Source organism: Oryctolagus cuniculus, chromosome X (genome assembly GCF_964237555.1).
Source record: "Oryctolagus cuniculus chromosome X, mOryCun1.1, whole genome shotgun sequence".
NCBI lineage: Eukaryota > Metazoa > Chordata > Mammalia > Lagomorpha > Leporidae > Oryctolagus > Oryctolagus cuniculus.
In genome coordinates, this window is record NC_091453.1 from 113,207,423 (window position 1) to 113,230,012 (window position 22,590).

The 22,590-nt window shown below is 43.0% G+C and overlaps 1 protein-coding gene and 1 pseudogene across 1 annotated transcript in view; one reads left to right on the plus strand and one right to left on the minus strand.

The window, feature by feature from the left end:
- Positions 1 to 5,840: 5,840 nt before the first annotated feature.
- Positions 5,841 to 22,590, plus strand: part of LOC127487540 (cancer/testis antigen 55) — a 29,302-nt gene continuing 12,552 nt past the window's right edge. Inside the window, exons 1-3 of the mRNA XM_051833405.2 lie at positions 5,841 to 6,138; positions 9,274 to 9,455; positions 16,623 to 16,764. Of these exons, the coding sequence (XP_051689365.1) occupies positions 6,048 to 6,138; positions 9,274 to 9,455; positions 16,623 to 16,764 (415 nt within the window). The 5' untranslated portion in view covers positions 5,841 to 6,047. The remainder of the gene's footprint in view (positions 6,139 to 9,273; positions 9,456 to 16,622; positions 16,765 to 22,590) is intronic.
- LOC138847687 (protein S100-A10 pseudogene) lies at positions 10,940 to 11,622 on the minus strand (annotated as a pseudogene).

Below are 22,590 nucleotides of genomic sequence, written 5' to 3' on the forward strand. Positions count from 1 at the left end.
GTGAAGACATGTGCAGATGGTGCACAGACATGGCCCTGGTCTGCTCCCTCTCACACTATTCCCCTTGACCCTACCCAAGGCTGATCCATGTGATGTCACAGGGTGGGGAAAGGGTCGTGGTATTTGGATCATGAACATGAGGGTGTTCCCAAGGTTCTGAGGATCATTATTAATCAAGATCACTGCTTTTCTGCCTCAGTAGTCATTTTCTGGGACTCAGAAAAAGAGAGTGGGGACAGATACTTGGAACTTAACCTCTGACATCTTGCCCTATCCTGGAGATTCTTCCACCAAAGAAAGCCATAGTCTGTAAACCATCCTGAGAGAACCAGATTATACAGCATCTTTTTGTACCATCACCAAACCAATCTACCTGAAGAAAGCCAACAATATTTTATAATGAGGAGATGGTGGGGACAATCATTTGCTCACATTCTCACAGAGAACTTTTTTTCAAGATTTATTTATTTGAGAGGTACAGTTACAGAGAGAGGGAAAGACAGAGAGAAAAGTCTTCTATCTGCTGGTTCTCTCCCCAGATGCCCACAATAGCTGGAGCTGGGCTGATCCAAAGCCAGGAGCTAGGAACTTCTGCATCTCCCACACAGGTGCAGGGGCCCAAGCACTTGGACCATCTTCCATTGCTTTCCCAGGCCATAGCAGAGAGCTGGATTAGAAGTGGAGCAGCTGGAACATGAACCAGCGCCCACATGGGATGCCAGCACCACAGGCAGCAGCTTAGCGTATTACATCATAGTGCTGGCACCCAAGAGACTTTTTTAAATAAATATTTATTTATTTATTTATTTGAGAGGCAAAGAGAGAGAGAGAGACAGAGAGAGGAAGGTCTTCTATCTGATGATTCACTCCCCAAATGACCACATTGGCCAGGACTGGGCTGATCCAAAGCCAGTAGCCAGGTGTTTCTTCCAGATCTCTCACATGGATGTAGGAGCCCAAGCATTTGGGCCGTTGTCCAGTGCTTTTCCAGGTCATTAATGGTGAGCTGGATAGGAAGTGGAACAGCCAAAACTTGAACCAGTGCCCATATTGGATGCCAGTGTTGCAGGTGGAGGCTTAACCTACTACACGACAGCACCAGCCCCCTCGCAGAGACACTTTTTATACAATGGGGTTGAAGCACACATGTTACATACAAGTGCTCTCATTTACATTCTCAGCTCTGGGAACAGTCAGATGAGCCTTGCAATCTCTACTGTGAGCTCAAAATGGAGAAGACAATGGACATCAGCCCAGGGCCTTGACACTGTGTCATATATAAGTAAATACCATTCCAGACCTTTGTAAATGAGTCCTGGGTATACATGCAAGGGAAATCCAACGCACCACTGAGATGACGCGCTCAGGAGGAAACCCTGTAGCATGGGCACTGGATACGGACAGTGAAGTGTCAGGTTTGAAATACCGGGTTAGCTTAAGTAAACTCCCTAATGCATACAGGTGCTGTTTGCTGATTTCTCTTTATCTGACCACCAGACCCCACCCTGTGAGTGCAGGTTGGGGGACTTTCTGGGAATTATCAAGCTTTGACACTTCTGGTTGATTTACCATGTCCTGTTTTTTGTTTGTTTGTTTGTTTGTTTTTTGAAAAACACAGTCTTTCTGCCCATTTTTACGCCCAGAGGCTGCAATTTTTTTCAAAGATTTATTTATTTTACTGCAAAGTCAGAGTTATACAGAGAGAGAAGGCGAGGCAGAGAGAGGTCCTCCATCTGCTGTTTCAATCCCCAGATGGCCACAACAGTCAGAGCTGCGCCGATCCAAAGCCAGGAGCCAGGAGCTTCTTCCAGGTCTCACATGGGTGCAGGGGCCCAAGGGCTTGGGCCATCTTCTACTGCTTTCCCAGGCCATAGCAGAGAGCAGGATTGGAAATGGAGCAGCTGAGACCTGAGCCAGCACCCATATGGGATGCTGGCACTGCAGGCAGCGGCCTCACCCGCTACACCACAGTGTTGGCCCCAACCATGTCCTGTTTAACAGCACAGTCTACACCTGTAAATCAACTTGTAAAAATCATAGCAGTGAAATGTTACCCCCCCCTTTCCTTGGTCCCAGTTGTCCCTTTCCCAAATGTGATTGTGGTTTTCAGCTTTAAATGGCCGACCCTTGCCTCTGCTCCTGGTTGAGAGATTTGAAGGTATTAGCCTGCTCTCGGCTGCCGGCTGAACAAAGGAGTCATTCCAAATTCTCAGTGTGTGGCGCTTCCCTGTGACACACCTTGAGTATAACATTTGAAGGCCCTGGCAATATTTTTGCCACTGGGAGTCCAGCCTCACTTCAGGTCTCCCTGGCTTGTTGAATTGTTACAGAGGAGGTGCCCCCGGAGACATTCCAGGGCCCCGTAACATCACCAGTGCCTAAGAGACAGGGAGTGACTGCTGTCTTCTACACTAACCTGGACGCTTCGAGTCTTTCTAGTCTTCCTACGAGCTTGAAACTGGTTTTCATGTCTGTTCCGACTCTGGGTAAAGAAAGTAATATTCCTGATGAGGATTCTTCTCTCAGTCTTCCCAGAATGACCGGGACACTGGTCGAGAAGATTCTGTTTGGTTCCTGTACCTGTTTCGTGGCCACTTTCTGATGCATTGTCACCCTTTGTTACTGTCTTCATTCATAATCCTTGCTGTAATCCTTGCTGTAGGCTTAACAACGGCCACCCCAACTGGCTGGACCTCTGTTGACAAACTACTCGAAGACTCCTCTTTCTCTTCTGGGTAGGGTGCCTCTTTACAGCCTGCTGTTTCTAATCTGGGACTAAATACCCCTCCTCCATTTTGCCTGTGTTCTGGTGACCACCGCCTCCTTTACTTCACGTATTATACGGGTTCTAATCAGTCAGCCGACCCTCTCTAGTGTGTATGATCAAAATGTTCTCATTTGGATTCTCAGAGGATTATGGAGTCGGCCTCACTCCAGGTAAGCTCCAAACTCTGTGAGATTGATTAGCCTGCCTTAAATATTGCCTGGCCATCTGAGGGGTTGCTCAGTTGTTTGAGAGGTGTGGTTAAAGGTCACGTGATCTTCAAGCCACTCAGACCAATTTCCTTATATGGATCAGTAGCTCTCTCTGACTCAAAACCCACTGCCATGGCTAAAGACCTACATCCTTCATGCCCACCACAAAATTCTAATTTGAACCAGTTGTCCCCGCCAACCTCTCCCCAATCGGGGCACCTGCTCCCAACCCCCTGAAATTCCTACTCCTGTCCTGCAGACAAACAAGGAAGATGCTCTCCTGCCACCCCCTATAACCCTCTCCCAATCTCATCACCTTCTATCTCCTGGACCACTCCCCCTCCCTGTCTTCTCCCCTGAGTAGCAGCAGCCGCCAACCACACTGTGAACCAGATCAGCTCCCAGCTGCTCTGACTCCTCTTCTTACCTACTGGGGCAGACAGAGGGGATCACCCATTTTCAGTGTATGTCCCTTTACCACCTCTGACCTGTATAATTGGAAAACTCAAAACCTTCTGTTCTCTGAAAAACCTCAGGTTTTAACCAGCCTCATAGCGTTGATTTTTTGAACTCATCACGCACCACCTGGGATGATTGCCAGCAGTTGCTTTTAACCCTTTTCACCGCGGAGGAATGAGAATGTATTAGAACAGAAGCAAAAAAGTCCTTCCTGGCTATGGCTGATGGCTCAGAGGGAGAAAATGGGTCACTCCTAGGTGAAACCATTCCCATCATCTGCCTTAACTGGGACCCTAGTAACTTCTGGGGGCTTATGGGCTCTGGACACTTATCAGTGGACACTCCTAGCAGGAATTAGGGGGCAGCTCGACCATGGGCTTTTCTTGGATGCCTCCAAGAAGCCTGCCAAACTTATACTCCCTTTGACCCCCAGGCTCCTGAAAATGCTAAGAGCAATTAATTTGGCTTTTGTTGCTCAATCAGCAACTGACATTCACAAAAAGTTACAAACACTAGAGAATTTGCAGTCATGAATGTCTCTTAACTTCTGTAAATAGCCTGAAAAGTTTTTGACAATCGAGATGCTGACAGACAGACGAAATGCTGACAGACAGATGAGCAGCTGAATTGGCTGCTCGGGCTACACTGAGACAGGCTAAAATCCCGATAGCAGCTCTCCAGCCTGGGACCCAAAAGGTAAAAGAGCCTTTAAAAAAAGGGATAGAGAAACACACGCACAACCCTAGAAAAAGATCAATGTGCCTACTGCAAAAAGAATTGACATTGGAAAAATGAATGTCCAAATCATTCTGAAAGGATCATGACTCTCCCCACCACTGGAAACTAGGGTAATGATTCTGAGTGAAGGAGCCAGCACTCCAATCTCTTGGGTCCCCAGGAGCCCTTGGTCACAGCAACTGTAGGGGCCACCCAGTTCAATTTCTTTTAGATACTGGGATAGAACTTTCTGTTTTGAAGACCCCTCTGGGTTCAGTCTTGTAGAAAAATAATCCCAATCCAGGTGGCCACAGTACAAGTTAAAAACTTCCTGCTCACATGTACAATGAACTTTGTTACTCATTCCCTTTCTGGTAGTCCCGGATTGCCCTTTCCCTCTCTAGGACCGTGACCTCCTTCACAAACCGGGCAGTACCATCTCCTTCTCTCTTCATGAGACTTCACATTCTCACTCACCAGCCTGTCAGCTACATTTTACTACTCCACTTTCTTTTTGTCCTTCTCAGGTCCCTTGGCCCACTGGAAGATCTACAATGTTTATTTCCTCAAGCATGAGAATGATACTATCCTGCTTATTAATACTTTTCAATATTAATAAGTCTGTGGGTTCTTGTTGTGTATTTGGAGAAGAATTCTAAATACTGGCTCAAATAGACCAGACAACATGGCAAGTTTTTAAGGATTTTGTTCAGTGAGAGAGATGTACAGGAGAGTGAAGGCTTTATTTAGGGGAGAAAGAGAGGTCTAGAAACTAAGTTGGGACCATACCAAGCACAGAGCAGGCAAGGAGCAAGCTAAGTGCAGCAAGCATGCAGGCAGGAAAGCAGGGAGCCGGCAGCCCAACAGCCCTGCTTGTAAAAGTGCTTCATAGATGGAGCTGGCATTGTTTTTTCTCTCTCTCTTTCTGCCTCTCTCTTCCTCTCTCTGTCTGTAACTCCGCTTCTCAAACAAATAAATAAATCTATAATCACAGTGTTGCATAGCTTTGGGGGCACACTAGTGCTACTTGGGTCTGCATTTCTGAAACTAAAGCCCTCAAGGATACAATAGTGGTGCCATTCAAATGCCCTGCATGTCCCTCCATAATCTGACCCTGCTGTTCACCTAGCCATCCTCATCATGCCCTCAACAACTTGATGACCCATACTTCAAAATGTGCTTTGCTCTAAAGCCACATTCGGCCCCAGCTTCCGAGAAGAGCTAAGCCCAGACTGTGCTAGGAGACCCACGTGGATACGAAAGTTTGTCTTTCCCACTGTGTCCATGGCTCGAGTTAATAATCAACAGGAATCACCGGCCAAAATGTATGGTTCTATGGGAATGAGGGAGGGTGGCAAGGCGCTCAGAGACGAGAAAATGACCTGGAAGCACTCAGTGGTGGAGAATGGACTCCAAGCTTCAGAGCCTGGGGACTCGCCTCCATTCTCAGCTGAATTCACCTCCACCCACCAATTCTTTCCCCGCAGATTTCCAAGGGAACAGGGTAAACTTCCACCAGACACTCGGACCTACCACGCCCTGACCTGCCCCACCCCGCCACGTGCAACAGCGATTTCTGGTTGGCTAGTCAGAATTCCGCTAAGCCTTGGTGGGAGGAGCCACGAAGTCCGCCCCACAGTCCCCTGCGCATCCGGGGCCTGCTTTGAGCCCAGAGCCCGGGGCCTGCTTTGAGCCCAGAGCCCAGGGCCCAGGAAAGCCCTCAGGGGGCCGCTGCTTCCCCAGCCTGACCAGAGGCCTGGCCGGGCGGAGGAGGAGGAGTCAGGACTACAAGGAGCAGCTGTGAAGGCAGCGACTGAGGACGAGCAGGCATAGACTTCTGAAGCCGGCCTGCTCCTTAACGTGGTGAGCGGGTTCCTAGGCTCCGAGACAGAACCATGTTCCGGATGGTGTCCAAGGTTCGTGCCTTCTTCAGGAGGAGAGCAGACTCGGAGGTCGAGAAGGAGCTGTCAGTGAGCCTGCTGGAAGGTACCTAACCTGTCCGCTCCCCGCAAGGGACTTGCCCGTGGGGCCCCAGCCCTGTCCTGACTGTGGTTCTCAGGAGTTCTAGGGAGCTCTAGGAGCCAGAACAGGCGCCATCTTGGGGTGGGGCAGGTAAGGACGCCTGCCCCCAGTTCCCTGAGTGCCCTTGTCGGCAACTTGCATGTGCTGCTGTCCTGAACTCTTCTGTGCAAAGCGACAATGGTGTAGGCACAGAGGGTCCCGGGGAGAGTTTTCCCCACTTGACCTTCCCCACAAACCGTGAAGCTTACCTTGCATGGATGCTATGTGACTGTAAGAGTCCCCTTTATGTGTTCGTAGTCGTGGGTCCTCCTTTCTGATGGCTGATATCAGTATTTTCAAAAAGGGTGGTTTACTTGTATATTTATGTGAAAATTCAAGTGACATAGAGAAACGGGCAGAGACAGAAATCTTCCATCCGTTGGTTCACTCTGTCTGAGTTTCTCAGTTGGGTGGGTGGCAGGAACCCAAGTACTGGAGTCATATTCTGCTATATCCCAGGCACATAAACACAGTGTATTGGAAACTGAATTGACACTCTGATGTGGGCTGATGGTGTCCCAAGCAGTACCAAAATGCTGGCCCCTTGAAATGCAGTTCTTTCCTGAATGGGCATGTTTGAAGCCTCGTGGATGAGTAATACACTCAGATATATGACTTCAAAATTTTGTACAAAAATAGGCATCTTTAATATATTTTTCCATGAACATTTTGGTGTACTCCCCATATCTGTTGCTGATAATAAGGGACGGACTACATTTAATGTGTTCCCTTTTGCATCCTAAAAATCTACCCCAGAGTCTGGCATTGAATGCATGCCTAGTGGATACATTAGAAGGCATACATTTTGGGCCGGCGCCGCGGCTCACTAGGCTAATCCTCCGCCTAGCGGCGCCGGCACACCGGGTTCTAGTCCCGGTCGGGGCGCCGGATTCTGTCCCGGTTGCCCCTCTTCCAGGCCAGCCCTCTGCTGTGGCCCGGGAGTGCAGTGGAGGATGGCCCAGGTGCTTGGGCCCTGCACCCCATGGGAGACCAGGAAAAGCACCTGGCTCCTGGCTCCTGCCATCGGATCAGCACGGTGCGCCGGTCGCATCGCGCTGGCCGCGGCGGCCATTGGAGGGTGAACCAATGGCAAAGGAAGACCTTTCTCTCTGTCTCTCTCTCTCTCACTGTCCACTCTGCCTGTCAAAAAAAAAAAAAAAAAAAAAAAAAAAAGAAGGCATACATTTTGTTGAGGTGATTTCAGTTAGATGTGAGAAGGTGTACTGGGATGGATTGCATGCTTGCTCTGAACTGCGTTAAATCTCTGGTTCAAGTGCTTGGATGTGCCCCACACTGCGCAAAGGCACTCAGGGCAACGAGACCATTAATGTAAATATTACCAATGATGGAAGTCCTAGGATTTCCATTCGTGTTTACAGCAAGTCATGGTGACACACCCAGGGAATAGGGTGCACACAGCTAGCCTGTGGCCCAGCAGATTCACGCCCACATTTGGATTCCTCAGCCCTTTAGCACCCTCAGGCTTCTACCTGTGAAGGTACTGCCATACACAAGAGAAAATTCCCATGCCTTCAGGAAGGCAGTGTGGAGGAGACTTTCCTTTGGTCAGAAGTATTCATTTGGCATGGACCTGCCTTCCTGGTGCTGGTGTGTCCCTGCTGCTCTCTGCCAACAGAGATGGAACTCCAGCAGAGGTGGTTTATTCTTATCAAAGTTTATCACAGGGCTGTTTCTTAGCTGTTCCCTGAAATCTCAGTGCAGTGTCCCTTCTTAGTCTTGATTTTGCCAATAGGAACACACAAAAATATTGTTTTGACTTCTGACACGTTTTCATGCGCCTGAGTGGCAATTGTCAAGTCTGTCCTTTTGCATTCTTGTAATTCGTGATTTCAGGTAACAATCAATCTTTGTTTCAATTTTTAAGAATTGTCTTGGGTTTCTTCTTCCAAAATCTATTATAATTAACATTTCTTCCAGCTGTTCTGCTAGTTTCCCTGTCTTTGTCAAGGTAACTAATGCACTGTGGTTCACAATGTAGACTTTGCATGCTGAACACTCTGGTTTCAGATCCCAAACTATGGCTTACCATCTTTTTTGTTCAAGACACCAAAATAAACCTGAGTGAGGCTGATGCACATTTGGGTGAGACTTAACTCCATAAATTTCTTTGTGCTTTATCTGTTGAGGTATTTAATCATTTGTACATGCTACTGATGCTGTTAATGATGAAACTATATAGCAATAATCAATGCTTAAAGACTCTTCCGATATAGATAAAACTAACATTTACACTCTAATCTGGGGGAGATGTTCATAGTTCTAAGCAGTTGAGATTTCTGGTCATTAATATTAATAACCCTAATATGCAAACAGCATTAATATCCCCATTTTACAAGTGAAAACAAGGTCAGAGAAATGAACAAGTGTGCCCGGAGTATCACACTTGACAGCCGTGTTTCAAAGCCATGTAGTCTGACTCTAGAGCCAGTGCTCTTTTTTTAAAGATTTATTTATTCATTTATTTGAAAGTTAGAGTTACATGGAGAGAGAAGGAGAGGCAGAGGTAAAGAGGTCTTCCATTCTCTGGTTCACTCCCCCAGATGACTGCAATGGCTGGAGCTGCCTGATCTGAAGCCAGGAACCAGGAGTTTCTTCTGGCTCTCCTGCGCAGATGCAGGCGCCCAAGGAGTTGGGCCATCTTCTGTTGCTATCCTGGCCATGGCAGCGAGCTAGATCTGAAGTGGAGCAGCCAGGACTCAAACCAGTGCCCATATGGGATACAGACACTGCAGGCCTTGGCTTTACCCGCTACACCACAGTGCTGGCCCTGAGCCAGTGCTGTTAGCCATACAACTACACTGGCTTAGGCATTGACCTCTATGCTCCTCAGAGAAATGGTGAAACTAGTATTTCAACCTTTGCTCTGTGCTTTCAGAATCCCACATGCTAACCAGCTGTGCTCCACTGTCTCAAATCTAACCTGCTTTATTTCTGCTCTTATATAATTGCCTCTCACAGCTTCTTCTATGGGGTTTATATGGAATGTGTATTTGCTTTTGAAACTAACTCCTGACAACTTTTGCTTGCCTATCTCATTAGATGACACCGATTTCAAAACTACACAAGGAGCAGTGGCAAGTGCCAGTGGTGATTATGGCTTGACTGATGAGTGTATCAAGTACGGTACTGAAATAACTGATACTGTGCTTCTGAGCTCTGAGCAAAATGTTACTCCTGTTGTGGAAGAAGATGAAACATCTCAGGAATTGAAAGCCACTAACGTAAGAGTTGTATTTGGAGATCATCTTTATTCCTGGGATACTTTCAAACTACCTTCTCTGAGATGCCCCTGGTATATTATTGGTAGAGTGGAATCGGAAGTCTAATTTGCCAAACTTTGTGAAATATTTGTTCTTATCTTTGCAGTCATTTCTGTTTTCCAAAGTATACATCTGGTTAACAATTAGAATTATGTGTGATAGCCTTCCTCACTCACAAAAAGAATTTCTACATGTATTGAAGTGTAATTACAGTAAAGAAACATGCATGCTAATACTTTTAAAAAAACTTTATTGAGGTATAAATAATCTTCCATAAAATTCTCTAGTTGTAAAATAAGTATAAATCAATGGCATTTTTAAGTCATTTTACAGAGTTATGAGACCATCATCTCAGTTTGTATATTTGGCTTTAATTAAATGATGGTTCAACTATATTGTGCTAATCGACAATGTCAGCAGCAGGTTGAGAGAATGCCTGATTGGCACATTGGCATTCGTTCTTTGACCTCTTTGTCAGTCTGAAGAATATAAAGGAGTATCATAATTATATTTGCATTTTTCAAAGTATCAATGAGAATGGAATAGCTTTCCTTGCTAGAGCTCCTTATTTATTAGGAACATTAGACATATTTTTATATTAGGGAAATTAGAGGTCTATTAGGAAATTTATAGCATGAACATTTTTGCTAATATTCTTTCCAAGACAGCATTTTACCTTTATTTCATGGAGTTTGATATTTTAAATACTATAAATATGTCCATCTTATCCATATGATATCGGTTTTGAGTTCAATAAGAATCCTTATGCAGGCGCATTGTACTTCATAATTCATAGAAATATCACTTGTGTTTTCCTCTCAAATTATTTATTTGTTTACATCTAAATAGTCTTCCTGGAATTGATTTAGGTATAGTAACTGAGAAAAGAATGCAGATTTTATTTTGCTAATTTTTATATTGTTGTCCCCATACTTTTAATCCAATAATCCACTGTACTAGCTGAAATGCCCCTTATATTGTATATCACATTGCAATAGGCTTGGAAACTGTGGGACATCCTGTTATACTCACTGGATTGTGTTATCTTATGCTGAACGTGTAATCAAATATTCACATCACTGAATCATTATAACATTTATTTCAATGTTTGGGATCCTGGTTTTCAGGTCAAATGTCTTTGGAACTTTCCTGGCCATTTCCACCTCTTAATTTTTCTGTATCCTTTTTTTAAAAAAAACACAAAAGAACTTTATTTATGGAGGGTAAAAGCATGAAAACAATATAAAAATCAAAAGTTTATCTGTCAGTTAATTGACTTTTCTTTCTCTGTCAAGTAGAAGTTGGTTTTCATTTGGAAATTTTCTAAGGGTTCTGCTCTGCTCATGAAATCCTTATACAAGGGGTAGCTGTGCGGCAGATTCCTTAAATGACCCTTTGGGAGGTCTCTTCTCAGGGCAGGGGTAATTGCTGCAGACTTCTTTTGCCTACTTCTTTCCCTTCTGCTCTGTATGTACTACAAAATAGTCATTGCATGCAATGGTGAGGCCTGCAATTAGGGAGAAGAAGCTTTGGAATCTTTCTTTCCCATTTTGCACTGGTTTTGTTAGGAAACTAGCACAGTTTTATCTATGGCGCGTTACATCCTAAGCTCTAGCCCCTGCCACCATTGCTGGAAACCAGGTGGCCACATGGCTCAACCTCTGTGGTCAAGCTCCACCCCCATCCTAATGAGATTCGCTGCTCCTGCTTCCCTGCCCGCTATAAGCCAAAGTTTTAAAAAGTTTTAAAAAGTTTTAAAAAGTTTTAAAAAGGCCTGTTCCTCCTCTCCTGCTTTCTTGGCTCTCTCTCTGCTCTATCTTCTCTCCTCACTAACTCCTCTCCTCTGTCTCTCTCTCTCTTATACTCTCTTTCTCTCTCTCTTTTTCCTTCACTGCCCCACCCCTTCGATCTGTTGGGTGTTCCCCGATAAACCTTTTCCCTTACTCTGGCGTTCGGTGTGTTTTGTGACGGCTAACAGGTCTAGGTCCTTCATTGTTTTATCTACAGCCAAGGAGTCTTTTTGATTTTCCAAAAATTCAGAGAACTTCTTTTCCATGCCTTTAAGTCCAGCAAATTTGAGAAATGTAAACTTCACGGTTTCCATGGCATGTTCTATTTGAGACAGCATTTTGGTGAGGTCTGTTGAGACCTTGGTGGGAGCCAATGCCGCAGGGATACTGGATGAGCTTCCATGTGAGCCATGAGAGGAGCCCCAGGCTGTGTGCCTTTGTTCCTGGGCCAGGCGCCCAGAAGGCGGAGGTTGGGCCCTGGTGGGAGTGGGAGGAGCTGTTCTGTATTATCTTAAAAAGCTCTGCATTGTAAAAAGCGACAATATCTATGTTTTAAATTGGGATAGCTTTGGTTTTACACATAATTTAGGGAGAAATAGCATCATAATAACTCTCTTTTCCTCCAGCAGGCACATTCCTCCTGTATTTTTTTCAATGGTTTTGTACTTTTCTCCTACTAGGTTCTGTATATTCGTAAGTGTATTTCCCAGGCTGTTAATATTTGTGTTCCATTATAATTTTATTGAAATTATTTATTTAGCTTTTTAAAATGTACTATTTTTAGGATAAGTTAAAATAATTGTCTCTATATATTTTGTTTTAAATTAATTTTGTCTCCCTGCATACTACAGTATCAGTTTTTTTTTTTTTTTATAATCAGGTAGGTCTTACTGAGTCTTTTTCAAATGATTGAGATATACTTTATTACTATTATTTAGATGTCAGGTGTGAATTGATTATTTAGGTATCAAGTGTGAATTGAACTCTTGAAATCAACGTTATTTAAATGTGAATAGCTTTATATACACATAAAATTTTAGGTTAATAATTTAAGGTCTAGAGCAACATAAAATAAAAGTAAAATCATCCTTTATGCCTTCCTGAGTAACTATTACTCCTCAGACATGGTACTTTTTTGTGCTTCATATTTTCAGAATAGAATCCCTCTTCTTGGAGGCATTGAAAATTGAGCATAATATTCTCTAACAATCTTACACATTTTTTTTTGACTTGACAATATTGGTCAGTATATATTTCCTTGACATAATTAAAAATGTGGAATTTGATTAAAAGGAATTGTGTATTTCTTTGCTCCTTTTGATCAGTATTCCATTAATTTATACAAATAGGAATGTGCACATTGGTTCTTTTATCAATCACCAGTATAGCCATACAATCAACAGACAATTTTTAGATGTTTAATGAAAGATAATGTGATCTTGAGATCTGAAAGAATAATCATAACACCTGGAAAATACAGTATTGATGGCTATTCAACAGTGGTTGACCCTTTGAATTGTTGTTTATTGATAATGATATAGAGAAAATATAGCTCATGTTCCTAGTATCAGACCCTTCTTTTACGGGAATGATCCGTATTTGGCTATGATGTGTGATTCTTATAATGTCCTGCTGGATTTTCTGGGTTACTTTTTATTTGGATTTTTTCATTTGCATAAATCAAATTGATTTATACTTGCCCCTTATTATGATATTTTTATCAGCTTTTGGAATCTCCGGTATATTCTCTCTATTTAAACAAAGAATTGAGAAGCTTCTCTTCATGCTGTTTTCTAAGATTTATTTATTTATTTGAGAGGCAGAGTTACAGAGAGAGGGAGAGACGGAGAGGAAAAGTCTTCCATCCGCTGGTTCACTCCCCAGATGGCTGCAATGGCCAGAGATGCTCTGATCCGAAGCCAGGAGTCAGGAGCTTCTTCCTGGTCTCCCACACTGGTGTAGGGGCCCAGGGACTTGGGCCATCTTCCATTGTTTTCCCAGGCCATAGCAGAGAGCTGGATAGGAAGTGGAGCAGCTGGGACTAGAACTGGCACTCGTAGACGAGGCCAGTGCCACAAGCAGAGGCTTAGCCCACTACCACCACAGTGCTGGCCCCTTTCTTCATTCTTTATACATTTGCACAATTTCTCATGAGAATTAAATATTCCATGAAGTTCATAAAGGAAACAACTCTCAAGCCACTGCTTGAGACAGGGACAGATTTGGGTGACTCTGCAATCTCTTCCTTTCATTAATGTTCATTTCATCCAGAGCTAAGTGTTTTTGAGGTCTCAGATGTTGGTGTTTATTTTAACAACAAAATTTGCAGCCGGCGCCGTGGCTCAACAGGCTAATCCTCCGCCTTGTGGCGCCAGCACACCAGGTTCTTGTCCCGGTCGGGGCACCGGATTCTGTCCCGGTTGCCCCTCTTCCAGGCCAGCTCTCTGCTGTGGCCCGGGAGTGCAGTGGAGGATGGGCCCCAGGTTAAGTACCTGGCTCCTGCCTTCAGATCAGCGCGGTGCGCCGGCCCTGGCGGCCATTGGAGGGTGAACCAACGGCAAAGGAAGACCTTTCTCTCTGTCTCTCTCTCACTGTCCACTCTGCCTGTCAAAAAAAAAAAAAAAATTGCAAATCTTCCTGCATTTTCACCTATCCTCTCCTCCTTTTGTCCTGTTAGAATGGAAAAGTATCTCTTTTCTTATGACTGATTCTCTGTACTTGCAATTTGGATGTGCTTTCCTTTGCTTTCTCCACAAGTTTTTCCTGCACTATCGAGTGCCTCTTCTTGCCCTATCTTTCTCATCCTATCTGCTATCAGTGTACAAGATAGAACAGCATTTAAATACGGCCAAATCTTCACTCACAAAATACAAGTCCCACCCTTCAAGTTTACCTTTTATTTTGGCTCCCCCTTTTCCTTTGCAGGCAGGCAACTTGGTAGAGTTTCTGTCTCCATTGCCTTCACTTCCTGTCAGCATCATGCTGCTGGAATCTGACTTCTTTATCCACCTGCCTGCCAGTTAATCAAAATTTTTTAAGCTGAAGTAGCAACATGAACTTAGCAGGAAATATAAACCTGATTTCCCTTTTCCTATTTTAATGGACAAGTCTCAATATCTTTTGCTGAGAGGAGGAGCAAAGAACTGACACTGAAGGGAAGACAAGGTCCAGAGAGTTACTTATTTTCAAGTCAGGAGAATCTAAAGTATGTTTGGACATTTAAGCATTAGAATGGGAAAAGTTGAAAATAGCAATAAGTGTAGGATCAAAGTCCTCATGGAGGACAGAGTGCTGGGTTGAATTTTTCCCTTGGGCAAGGGCTTGAATGTCACTGTATTTTTATAGGAGGGAAAGAAGAGGAAGCAGAAAAGCTGTCAGGAGGTTCATACAGGAGCTCCTTTCCCATGGCATTTGTTTTCTCCTAGAAATAGGAGACAAGGCCTGATTATGTTTTGTTTATCAGTTTTGAGTAATGAGCATAAAAAGATTTTGTAATTAAAAATTGTGATGCAATAATGTTGAGGGACAGACAGTCTGAGACTTTGGAAAGGCACATTTGCTGGTGATATAGAGTAAGACTATTATATAGTCTTGATTGTCCAAGTGCCATTTTTGTCTCCTATTGCAAGTGTGTCTAGACAACTGAATTTGATATCTCTGTTTTTACAGCAGTTTATATTTCAGAGTAAAGGAGGAGAATGGCTGGACTGTTGACCTTCCTGGGCTTGAAATTTGGCCAGCTGAGAATGACAGAGTGAATGCATTCATGAGTTGTTGATGTTTCAAGGAGAAATAAACTCAAGCAGGCAGAGTGGGAGTTTGACAGGAGACTTGGGGCAGGTTCAGTCTGCAGGATAGGTGTGAACGTGTGTGTGGACTTAGGGAACAGTGAGATCAGATGATGGTAGGGATCATCGACTTGGTTTCTGAGAGTAGTGATGGTGCATGGACAGAAGTGAGCTGAATGCTTTCTCCTTCCCTGAGAATGAAAGGACATATCACTGTGAGATTTCTGTTGACAGCTGAAGAGAGACAAAGGGATATACAAATAGACCATCAAATAGGCTTTTTACAAAGTAACATGGAAATAAATATACACCTCCATGAATAAAATTTCCATTCTAAACTTTGGAATAAGAAATTCCACTCCCAAGAGTTCATTCTACAGAATTGGGAAGTAGGTAGTCTTTTAGGATAAAAGCTAAAATTTTCCTTTAAAATAGTGCATAAATATTTATGCAGAGTGAAATCTTCTGGAATAGGCTAAGTACCAGAATGTTGTCAATGGCTATCTGTATATAAATGATGAATTTATGGGTTGTGGGTAATTGTTTTTGCTTGATTTTTTGTGAATTTTTATATTTTATATAGTGAACATGTGTTATTTATGTAATTTGAACAGCAAAATATCAAATAAATGCCATTATATTTCCAGTTAATGAAATTATGGGGTGTCTTGTTATTGTTGATAAGTTAAAATCCAAATCTGACTAGTGTTTGTTTTTTTTTGTTGAAATCTTTCCATTATCTAAAATGTTTTTCCAAGTTCATCTCAGGCTTTTCCCCACAGCTGTGCGAATCTGGAGTATTAAAGTTTTCTTCTCTGTTCCCCTAACTTGATTTATGTTTCCTTTTCCTTGATGTCTCCTAATGCAAACGGGAAACTCATGTTTGTTAGGCAAACTAGTTTTCTTTCACAACCCAAGTCAAAATACTTCCTCCTAGAAAATCCTGTATTCTCCATATAAACTTTTTTTCTCTGGGGAATTTCCAGAAACTGAGTTTTGTACTACCTTTTGTCATTTATCAAAACTTGCCTTGAGTTAGTATTTTTTGTCCTTTACTCTTTGTGAATTAATGGAGAACAGGAATAGCCTGTCTTTTATCTTTAAATCTAATACCATTAGTACTTTAAATCGGGGGGGGGGGTGTAAAAATATCATGCATAAATATTATTTTTAAATATTTGTACAGCACAATGCATGAGGCTAATGAAAACTATGTACTTTATTATGTACTGATACTGCTCCATCATTTGTCATCAGTGTACCCAATCAAGGCATGCTGCTAATATAGGGGAAAGTAAAGGTGCAGGTGACAGAATCTATGGGAACTCTACTCTCTGTTCAGTTTTTATAAGCTGCTATAATAAAGTAAAAATGAGAAGATGGTGGAGCTTAGGCACATTTTATGAATTTGTGTCTATGATGTGTTTGTCAGTTGAAATTCACTCATCAATGTATATTATGTTTCAGGTATTTCCTGAACAACAGTATCTTCAGTATATGCTTCCTTTACATGTTGGTTGCATGTGAGTAACTGTTTCTTTGCTTTCCAGGTGGATGATTTCTGCGATAACCTCCACAGTGAACAATCAGAACCCCATAGCAGAGATTCATTTGGCTGTCTTAACTCTCTAATGGGTGGTGCTGACTCCATTAATTCCACAGGTTACTTCTCTGTACACATTGATTGCAAAGGTACAAATAATATTCTGTTAAATTTCAAATTACTTTGACCTATTTTAAATTTTTTATGAATTGGATGTGTGGATGATTAAAAATATTTCCTGACTGGCGCCGCAGCTCAACAGGCCTCCGCCTAGCAGCGCTGGCACACCGGGTTCTAGTTCCGGTCGGGGCGCCGGATTCTGTCCCAGTTGCTCCTCTTCCAGGCCAGCTCTCTGCTGTGGCCAGGGAAGGCAGTGGAGGATGGCCCAAGTGCTTGGGCCCTGCACCCTATGGGAGACCAGGATAAGCACCTGGCTCCTGCCTTTGGATCAGCGCGGTGCGCTGGCCGTGGCGGCCATTGGAGGGTGAACCAACATCAAAGGAAGACCTTTCTCTCTGTCTCTCTCTCTCACTATCCACTCTGCCTGTCAAAAAAAAAAAAAAAAAAAAAAAAAAAAAAGAGAGAGAGAGAGAAAGAAAATATTTCCTGTGTCAAATTTAAATTTAGATGTCTACATTGTATTTTTTAAAAAGATTTATTTATTTATTTGAAAGTTAAAGTTACACAGAGAGAGGAGAGGCAGAGAGAGAGAGAGGTCTTCCATCCGCTGGTTCACTCCCCAATTGGCCGCAACAGCCGAGCTGCACCAATCCAAAGCCAGAAGCCAGGAGCTTCTTTCAGGTCCCCTTTTTGGGTGCAGGGGCCCAAGGACTTGGGCCATCTTCTACTGCTTTCCCAGGCCATAGCAGAGAGCTGGACTGAAAGTAGAGCAGTCAGGATTCGAACCAGTACCCAGATGGGATACATGCAGTGGCTTTACACACTATGCCACAGTGCCGGCCCCCTGCATTTTACTTTACGAGTTCAAAAATATATGCCACAAGGAAGAGATTCATAATAATTTTGAAAATTTGTGCTATCATTTGTTACATTTTATTTATTGGATGCAGTTAATAATGTTGCAATTTTTATTCATGTAGGTACTGGAATTTCTTTGTAAATACATTTTCTTTTATGTGTGAAAATTGAAAACCAAACTATGATTTGTTTATGTAACTATGGAGAAGATGTGATGCTATTTTTCCTTTTCTCTTGTTAAAAGAACCTAGAAGCAAGAGCTGATTTGGCTAACAGCATATAAGCATACTGATAGGACTACATTTAGTACAGGATAAACAACTTTCATGAAAATAAATTTTATTAATTTTAAATATTTTACTAATGCATAAATGCTGTTAAAAGTGAGCAACTTTGGGGCCGGCACTGTGGCATAGTGGGTGGGGCTGCTGCCTGCAGTACTGGCATCTCATATGGGTGCTGGTTCGAGTCCCGGCTGTTCCACTTCCAATCCAGCCCTCTGCTATGGTCTGAGAAAGCAGTAGAAGATGGCCCAAGTCGTTGGGCCCCTGCACCCGCATGAGAGACTGGGAGGAGGCTCCTAGCTCCTGGCTTCAGATGGGCGCAGTTCCGACCATTGTGGTTATTTGGGGAATGAACCAGCGGATTGAATACCTCTGTCTCTCTCTCTCTCTCTCTCTCTCTGCCTCTCCTGCTCTCTCTGTGTAACTCTGACTTTCAGATAAATAAATAAATCTTTAAAAAAAGTAAGCAACTTCATCTTGCAAATTTTTTAAAAAAATTATTTATTTTAAAGTGTTACAGAGAGAGGTAGAGATAAAGAGAGAGGTCTTCCATCTGCTTGTTCACTCCCCAATTGGTCGCAACAGCTGGAGCTGTGCCGATCCGAAGCCAGGAGCCAGGAGCTTCTTCTGGGCCTCCCATGTGGGTGCAGGGGCCCAAGGACTTAGGCCATCTTCTACTGCTTTCCCAGCCATAACAGAGAGCTGGATCGGAAGTGGAGCAGCCAGGTCTTGAACAGGTGCCCATATGGGATGCCAGCGCTTCAGGCCAGGGCGTTTACCCGCTGTATCACAGTGCCTGCCCCATCTTACAATCTTATACATGTGAATTTCTACTATAGGTCACAAAATTACAGGTACAGAGATACTCTTTTTAACACTTCAGATTCTTTAAAATAACAGTTTGATATAGCCTCATACCTTTCTGCATTTGTGTGTGTGTCTATCTGTTCACTGTTGAATTGTGTTTGTAATTGTAAGATAGAAAATTTTGCTGTATTATGCTTAAAGAGACAATTTGTTCATTTTTATGATAGAAGAATGAATATTGGCAAAATGACTGTAAAGAAAATATTATTACACCCTGCCTGTATCTTTACACTGTATCTCACAGTGTAACTGGAGGAGACAGCCATGTGAATACAGTGAAATAATGTGAACAGTGTTACTGATCCAAGCAATTAGAATGACTGACTGTGATGGGATGATATGGGGAAGGCTAACTTGGCAAGGTGCTGTCTGAGCAGGAGTCCACATTCCTGCATCTCCGTTTCTTGGCTGGATTTTGAGATGAATAGAAGTAAAAATTTTGTACATGCTTTAAGTGCAATCTGCTGCCTTTTTACTTCTGCACAATGAGGACAGTAAGCACAGTCATAGCAGGCATGTTTCTATTTTACTTTTATTTGATGTAAAGCCAGAACTTGATCTTTATTGCTACTAATGTCCCAGAAATGATTATCTGGGTGTAGCTAGAATTTTTCATGACTTACTCAGCCAGAAATCTTCAATTATGAGAGAAAAGGTCCCTGTGAGTGCAGAATTCAACAGATAATTTCTAGGTACCAGTAACTCTGCCAGTCACCACCAAAGGTGGCCTTCCTAGGACAATAATTTTTGTGATGGGAAATGCTTGAACACGATTATAAAGTCTAAATGGTATATTAAGTCCTGAAATATTATCCTGGTGTCACAAATAAGGTACTTATTTTTCAGAGTAATGTGACTTGCATATATACTAGAGAGGTTTAAAGGAAGTTCCAGGAAGTCAGATCCCTTCTTGGACTTGCCCCTGGATGAATTGCCCAGCAATCAAATATGTTACTCAGTCCAGGATTGCCTCCCCTGTTTCAATATGCCTGCTTAGTGACTGGTGAAGTCAGAGAAGGACCATATTTTTCAACTGCTAGCACTTTTGTGGTTGGGCTTGGCCCATGGGATACACGAGCAGGATAATGGAATGAGTAGGGAGATGTTGGGATCATTGTTTATTTAGCTCTCATTGCCAGGCTGTTGATAATGTCTTTATTCTTTGTCCCATAGCCATGGCTTTTGTTGCATAAACTAAACTACAGCCCAAGCTATACCTGAGACATCCACATCCACTATGATGGGACTTCAAAAACTTTGTGAAAAATGGGCATTATCATTCAGTTCCTTTTTAAATGAACTTATTGAAACTTATTCCTTTTCTCCAACCTGAGACTTTTTTTTAAAAAAAGGAGGATGTTAACAGTTGATAAGAATTAAATATGATTTTGAAGTATTTGTACACTGGCTGACCTATTTTTTTTTAAGATTTGTTTTACTATTTATTTGAAAGGAAAGGTGACATAGGGGCAGAGGCAGAGATATTCCATCTGCTGGTTCACTCCCCAAGTGGCTGCAACAGCCAGAACTGAGCCAGTCCAAAGTCAGGAGCCAGGAGCTTCTTCTGGGTCTCCCACACGGGTGCAGGATCCCAAGGACTTGGGCCATCTTCTACTGCTTTCCCAGGCCATAGCAGAAAGCTAGATCAGAAGTGGAGCCGGGGACTGGCGCTGTGGAGTAGTGGGTAAAGCTGCCTCCTGCAGTGTTGGCATCCCATATGGGTGCTGGTTTGTGTCCTGGCTGCTCCACTTCTGATCCAGCTCTCTGCTATGGCCTGGGAAAGCAGTAGAAGATGGCCCAAACCCTTGGGCCCCTGCACTTGCATAGGAGAACCAGAAGAAGCTCCTGGTTCCTGGCTCCTGGCTTCAGATAGGTGCAGCTCCGTCTGTTGCAGCCATCTGGGGAGTGAACCAGTGGATGGAAGACCTCTCTCTGCCTCTCCTCTCTGTATGTAACTCTGACTTTCAAAAAAATAAATCTTAAAAAATAAGAAGTGGAGCAGTCCGGACTCGAACTGGCACCCATATGAGATCCTGGCACTGCAGGTGTCTGCTTTACCCACTACACCACAGCGCTAGCTGCTGACCTATTGGTTTCATGATTGGACCTCTAAAATAGTATCATTCCCCATTTTTTTAAAAAATATTTATTTATTTACTTGAAAGAGTTAGAGAAGGAGAGGGAGAGAGAGAGAGAGAGAGAGGAGAGAGAGAGGGAGGGAGGTCTTCCATTCACTGGTTCACTCCCCAGATGACTGCAATGGCCGGAGCTGCACCGATCTGAAGCCAGGAGCCAGGAGCTTCCTCTGGGTCTTCCCACATGGGTGCAGGGGCCCAAGTTCTTGAGCCATCCTCTGCTGCTTTGCCAGGCAATAGAAAAGAACTGGATTGGAAGTGGAGCAGCCAGGACTTGAATCGGCACCCATATGGGATGCTGGCACTGCAGGCGGCAGCTTTACCCTCTGCACAACAGGGCCGCCACCGCCCCCCCCCCCCATTTTTTCAAAAACAAAATTATCGGGGTGAATATTTGTCCTATTAGTTCAGAAGCACACATCCCATTTCAGAGTGCCTGGGTTCTATACCCAACTCTGGCTCCTGTCTGCAGCTTCCTGCTAATGTGCACTCTGGAACACTGTCAGTGATGGCTCCAGTAAATGGGTTCCTGCTTACACATAGGAGTCCTGGATGGAGTTTCATATTTCTGTCTTGGCCCTGGACGATCCCCAAGTCTGGTGGACATTTGGGGCATGAAGTAGCAGGTGGGAATTCTTGCTCTCTCTGTCTCTCTCTTTCTTCTCTCCATCTTAAAGAAATAAGTAATATTTTTAAAATGATTAATTTTTTAAAAAATATAATTAATATACCTTAATTTCACTTTAATCAACCTTTTGAGTGTTTCATCATACTGAGATCTAGGATCAAATTCCCAAGTCACCTTCGTTTCTTTTCATTCTGTTAAAGTATATCAAGTTCTCCAACAAAATGTATTATATTAAAAGATTCTCGGCACATGTTGAGATTTTCCCAGGTACAACCATTCAGATTTGAATTTTAATACCATCATGAGCTCTGAGGTTTCATTTTGTTCACTTCTTTCAGTTTTAAGAGAAAAATTTCAACATGTTAAACTTTGCAAATTTCATATTGGCATTTGTAATGTGCTGGAAGTTTCAAAACAAATTTTGATGCTTTGTTTATTGAAGTATTTGATGAGGGATTTCCGGCTGACTTTACTGATTACCAGCTGTGACAAAAATGTAAATGACTTAGTTCCCCAAAATTCACTCTTGGCTTCAGACATTGGGCTGATTTATACAGTAGACCTTCAAAGGCTCAAGCATGCCTAAAATCTGATGACTGGGGCAGCAAAAATAGGAAACTGTTGTGACCATGCCAAGACAATTATCTTCATGTTCAGTATTGAGTTTTCTCCCAGAAGTTTTGTACTTACTTACTTTGAATAAAGACACACACAGAAACATAGACACACCCACACACCCACACACACACACACACACACCCCTTGTACAGTTGCATTACTATAGCTTCAGTTTCAGTTGGTGCAATATCATAGAAGATTTATATGTTGTTATGGATAGTATTTGCACCACAATCAATTTCTAGCAGATTTGTGCTCCATTAATTTCTTAATTTCTAAAAACCTCATATTTACTCAAAAGCATTGTTCGACAATAGTTTTTGTATTGGCACTGCAAAAAAGTTTTATCTCAAGTGTTGGACTTTTAAACTGAATTTACAGTATCATTCACACAATGTCAGTTATGTGACCTCTACCAGAAAAAAAAAGTTTCCCAACTTTTGTGAAGGCTTCTCAGTCCCATAT